The 4,799-nt window shown below is 58.4% G+C and overlaps 1 protein-coding gene across 1 annotated transcript in view; it reads left to right on the top strand.

The window, feature by feature from the left end:
- The window catches only part of ABHD17C (abhydrolase domain containing 17C), a 37,843-nt gene that overhangs the window by 28,585 nt on the left and 4,459 nt on the right, over nucleotides 1–4,799 (top strand). Inside the window, exon 4 of the mRNA XM_014529182.1 lies at nucleotides 4,643–4,799. This exon is cut by the window's right edge and continues 7 nt beyond it. Within this exon, the coding sequence (XP_014384668.1) occupies nucleotides 4,643–4,799 (157 nt within the window). The remainder of the gene's footprint in view (nucleotides 1–4,642) is intronic.

Raw genomic sequence — 4,799 nt, 5'->3', positions numbered from 1 at the left:
CCCCCCCACCCCCCTCCAAGTCCCGACCACATCCTCCCTGCGGCTCACAGACACGTAGCCGTGTGAGCTCCACCCAGGTCCAAACTCCAGCTGGCCAGGCCGGGCGGGGGCCTCCCTCGATGCCGTCCGGGCTCAGCCACTCCCTCCCGCGGCCTCGCTGTCCTCTGCGCAGGGACCCTTAAGGAGGCCGTTCTGTGTGAGACAGAGGGCACCCCAGGCCAGTCCTGGCTCCACTCACGCTGGTCCTCGAAGGGGATCCCCCGCGCTGGCCAGAGCTGGGCACCTGTCCCCCCGCCCAGGGGACGTTGGGGAGGGGGACATGCTCTGAAAGATACAGCAGGTAGCCCTGGCCGGTGTGGCTCAGTGGATAGAGCGTTGGCCTGCGGACTGAAAGGTCCCAGGTTCGATTCCGGTCAAGGGCATGTACCTGGGTTGCGGGCACATCCCCAGTAGGGAGTGTGCAGGAGGCAGCTGATCGATGTTTCTCTCTCATCGATGTTTCTAACTCTCTATCCCTCTCCCTTCCTCTCTGTAAAAATCAATAAAATATATTTAAAAAAAAGATGCAGCAGGTGGAAGCTCTCTGTCCCAGTGCCTGTGAGCCCCAGGGCTTCCCCGTGGGCGTCTCAGCGGTTCCCCTGCAGGATCGGAAGCCACAGATGAGTCATCAGCAAGCGAGTGTCGTGTGCTGTGGCGGTCGCTGTAGTCCTAGGAGACCGACAGACACCGGGTTCTCCAGTTTATCGTTTTTTGTGTGTGTGTTTTTTTCAAAATTGATTTCAGAGAGGAAGGGAGAGGGTGAGGGAGAGAGAGAGAAACATCAATGATGAGAGAGAATCATGGATCGGCTGCCTCCTGCACACCCCACACTGGCGAGCCCAAAACCCGGGCCTGTGCCCTGACTGGGAATCGAACCCTGACCTCCTGGTTCCTAGGTTGACGCTCATCCACGGAGCCACAACAGCCGGGCTCGAGTTTCTAGTTCTTTTTTTTCTTTTTAGTATATTTTTATTGATTTCAGAGAGGAAGGGAGAGGGAGAGAAACATCCATGATGAGAGAGGATCATGGATCGGCTGCCTCCTACATGCCTCACACTGGGGATGGAGCCTGCAACCCGGGCATGTGCCCTTGACTGGGATCAAACCTGGGACCCTCCAGTCCGCAGGCTGATGCTCTATCCACTGAGCCACGCCGGCCGGGGCTGGAATTAACTTGTTCTGAAGGTGGGTTTGGATCCTACGCCAAAGCCCTCGCCTGCAGCACCGTCTGGGAGGAATTCTCAAACATCTGGGGTAGAAGGAAGCATCGCACACGGGGGCGGGGGGGGGCGGGGAATGCTGCTTTACAAAAACCAGATAATGTGCGTCCTGACCCATTTTGAGAGGCTGTGGAGACCGGCATCCCTGCCAGCTCCCCACGCCCCTCGAGGGGACACGTCCCCCGGATGCCGTGCTGTTCTGAGGGTGACGTTGTTGGCTCGGGAGACTGTTTCAGAAAAGGACACTTTAGCCCTGCTGGTGTGGTTCAGTGGGTAGAGCATCGGCCTGTGGACTGAAGGGTCCCGGGTTCGATTCCGGCCAAGGGCACGACGTTTCTCGGTTGTAGGGGCGCGTGCGGGAGGCAACCCATCGATGTGTCTCTCTCACATCGACATTTCTCTCTCTGTCTCTCCCTCTCCCTCCCTTCCACTCTCTCTAAAAATCAATGGAAAAAAATATCATCAGGTGAGGATGAACCACAAAAATAAATAACTAAATAGGAAAAGTGGCCGGCGTGGCTCAGTGGTTGAGCACCAGCCCATGAACCAGGAGGTCACGGTTCGATCCCCAGCGTGGGGCCTGCAGGAGGCCGCCGATCCATGCTTCTCTCTCATCATGGATGTTTCTCTCTCTCCCTCTCCCTCCCTCTCTGACATCAATGAAAGGATATATTTAAAAAAAAAAAAAAGCCAAACCAGTTTGGCTCAGTGGATAGAGCGTCGGCCTGCGGACTCAAGGGTCCCAGGTTCGAATCCGGTCAAGGGCATGTACCTTGGTTGTGGGCACATCCCCAGTGGGGGAGTGTGCAGGAGGCAGCTGATGGATGTTTCTCTCTCATCGATGTTTCTAACTCTCTCTCCCTCTCCCTTCCTCTCTGTAAAAAATCAATAAAATATATTTTTAAAAAAAAGGGGTGGGGGGGGGGGAAATGAGCACATTTAAGCAATGGATGCTTCTTTCTCCTCCTCATAATTAAACGGTGAGCGCACAGCGAGTACGCTCTGACCACGGGCAGGAGGGCGTGGCTGGCCGTGAACGTGCCCGCGGGCCACGCTTCCGGGCGGCGTTTGTGTTCTCTGCCCGACAGCCCTGTTTACCCACCTGCTTCCCTGCATGGTTGGTCGGCCCCTCCGCTCCCCCGGCTCGGCCCTCACGTGTGTGAGGCTGTCTCCGCCCGCTCAGCCCCCTCCTCCTGCAGTTCACATGCCCGTGAGTGCCCTTGGCCGCTCGCCTCTGTCCTGGGACTGAAGGTATTTCCTCCCGGAACTGGAGCCCTGGGATATTTACACCAGGGACTTCCCCGTCGGGGGCCCGGGCCAAGCTCGCTTCCTCAGAGGGGACGTCCCCCCCCCCCCCCCCCCACGGGACAAAGTCAAGGCCGGTCCCTGAACAGGATGCGCCGTGTCTGCGAGGGGCCCCGGAGCCCGCTGTGCAGTCGGCACAGAAAGCCTTCCCTCGAAGGAAAGCGAACAGGTCGTCTTCTACCTCCTCGGGGCGACGGGCGTTCCCAGGGGCATTCACACGGGGCACGTCCTCCAGGCTGGATGGGAAACGAAGGCCGCGTTCTAAATGCTTTGTATTTTGTATTTTTTTTAAAATTTTTTTATTGATTTCAGAGAGGAGGAGAGAGGGGGTGTGAGAGCGAAACATCAATATGTATAAAAGTCTAAGCAACCGTTCGACCGGTAGCCATGACACGCACTGACCACCAGGGGGCAGACGCTCAACGCACAGGCATGGAAACAGGGAACAGACTGATGAATCTCAGGGGGGAGGGGGGAGGGGGGAGGGAGGGAAGAGATTAACCAAAGATTTTCTATGCCTCCTAGCGGCCCTGTGCACGAATCCGTGCACCGGTGGGGTCCCTCGGCCTAGCCTGCGGGGATCGGGCCGAAACCGGCTCTCCGACATCCCCCGAGGGCTCCCGGATTGGGAGAGGGCGCAGGCCAGGCCGAGGGACCCCACCGGTGCACGAATCCGTGCACCGGGCCTCTAGTCAGTAATGAGAGAGAATCATGGATCAGCTGCCTCCTGCACGCCCCCCTAACTGGGCCTGTGCCCCGACCGGGAATCGAACCCTGACCTCCTGGTTCTTAGGTCGATGCCCAACCCCGGTGCCACGCTGGCCGGGCCAGAAGGGCTCTTCCTAACGGTGTTATGATTGGCCCAGCACGCTGTTGTCGCTGTGTGTAATCCTCAACCGAAGACGTGTTTCTTATTGATGTTAGAGAGAGGGAGAGAGAGAGAGAGAGAGAGAGAGAGAGAGAAACACACACATCGATGTGGGAGAGAAGCCGATCAGTTGCCTCCGTACACACCCCGCACCCCGCCCGGGGATCTGTTCCGCAGCCGGGCACGTGCCTGGAACGGGGATGGAGCAGGACCCTCCTGGTGCACGGGACGCCCCTCAACCCTCCAAGCCTCTGAGCCGTCTGTTTCAATATCAGAAATACAGACGGGATTCCCAAAGAATCTATATCCAGGGAAACGTAGGGAGTGAGGTGACTGTAACATCATCGAGGGAAATGCATGTAGTTAATTGTTCAGAATAAAAATGTCCGGTCACTGTTGTTGCAAAATGTCGTAGAAGGTGGCGTGTCCGTCGCGTGTCCTGAGGGACGCGGTAACGCCTGCTTTTGCCAGGTTCACGTTCATTTTAAGCCGAAGCGTACGATGTGGGTCTCATGCATGTAAGATACGGTGGTTTTCTTTATATTTTTTTTTTACTAGAGGCCCGGTGCATGAAATTTGTGCACTGTGTGCGCGGGAGGGGGGGGGGCGGTTCCCTCAGCCCAGCCTGCACCTTCTCCTATCCAGGACCCCTCGGGGGATGTCGGACTGCCGGTCTGACAGTCGGACATCCCTCTCACAATCCTGGACTGCTGGCTCCTAACCGCTCATGTGCCTGCCTGCCTGGTGGCCCCTAAGTGCCCCCACTGCCAGCCTGGTCACCCCTAACTGCCCCTGCTGCCACCCTGATCACCCCTAACTGCTCCCCCCTTCCAACCTGGTTGCCCCTCACTGCCCCCCCCGCTGGCCTGGTCGCCCCACGCAGCCTGCTGTTTGGTCATCTGGTTGTTTAAGTCGTCACAGCCCCTGGCTTTTTATATATTCGGACTGATCTCAGAGAGGAAGGGACAGGGAGAGAGAGAGAGAAACACCAATGATGAGAGAGAATCACAGACCGGCTGCCTCCTGCACGCCCCCCACTGGGGATGGAGCCCGCAACCCGGGCCTGTGCCCTTGGCCAGAATCGAACCCTGACCTCCTGGTTCCTAGGCCGATGCTCAACCACTGAGCCACGCCAGCCGGGCAGAAACGGTGGCTTTGGTCTCTCTCCCGGCCACTCCTCGGCTCACGGCGCGCACCTCTGGCCCCGCAGGTACGGCGTGAGCCCCGAGAACATCATCCTGTACGGGCAGAGCATCGGCACCGTGCCCACCGTGGACCTGGCCTCCCGGTACGAGTGCGCCGCCGTCATCCTCCACTCGCCGCTCATGTCCGGCCTGCGCGTGGCCTTTCCCGACACCCGGAAGACG

Source organism: Myotis brandtii, unplaced genomic scaffold, assembly GCF_000412655.1.
Source record: "Myotis brandtii unplaced genomic scaffold, ASM41265v1 scaffold1166, whole genome shotgun sequence".
In the NCBI taxonomy this organism is placed as follows: Eukaryota; Metazoa; Chordata; class Mammalia; order Chiroptera; family Vespertilionidae; genus Myotis; species Myotis brandtii.
Note: the sequence above shows the minus strand (reverse complement) of the source record. Positions and strands in the feature narration are given on the sequence as shown.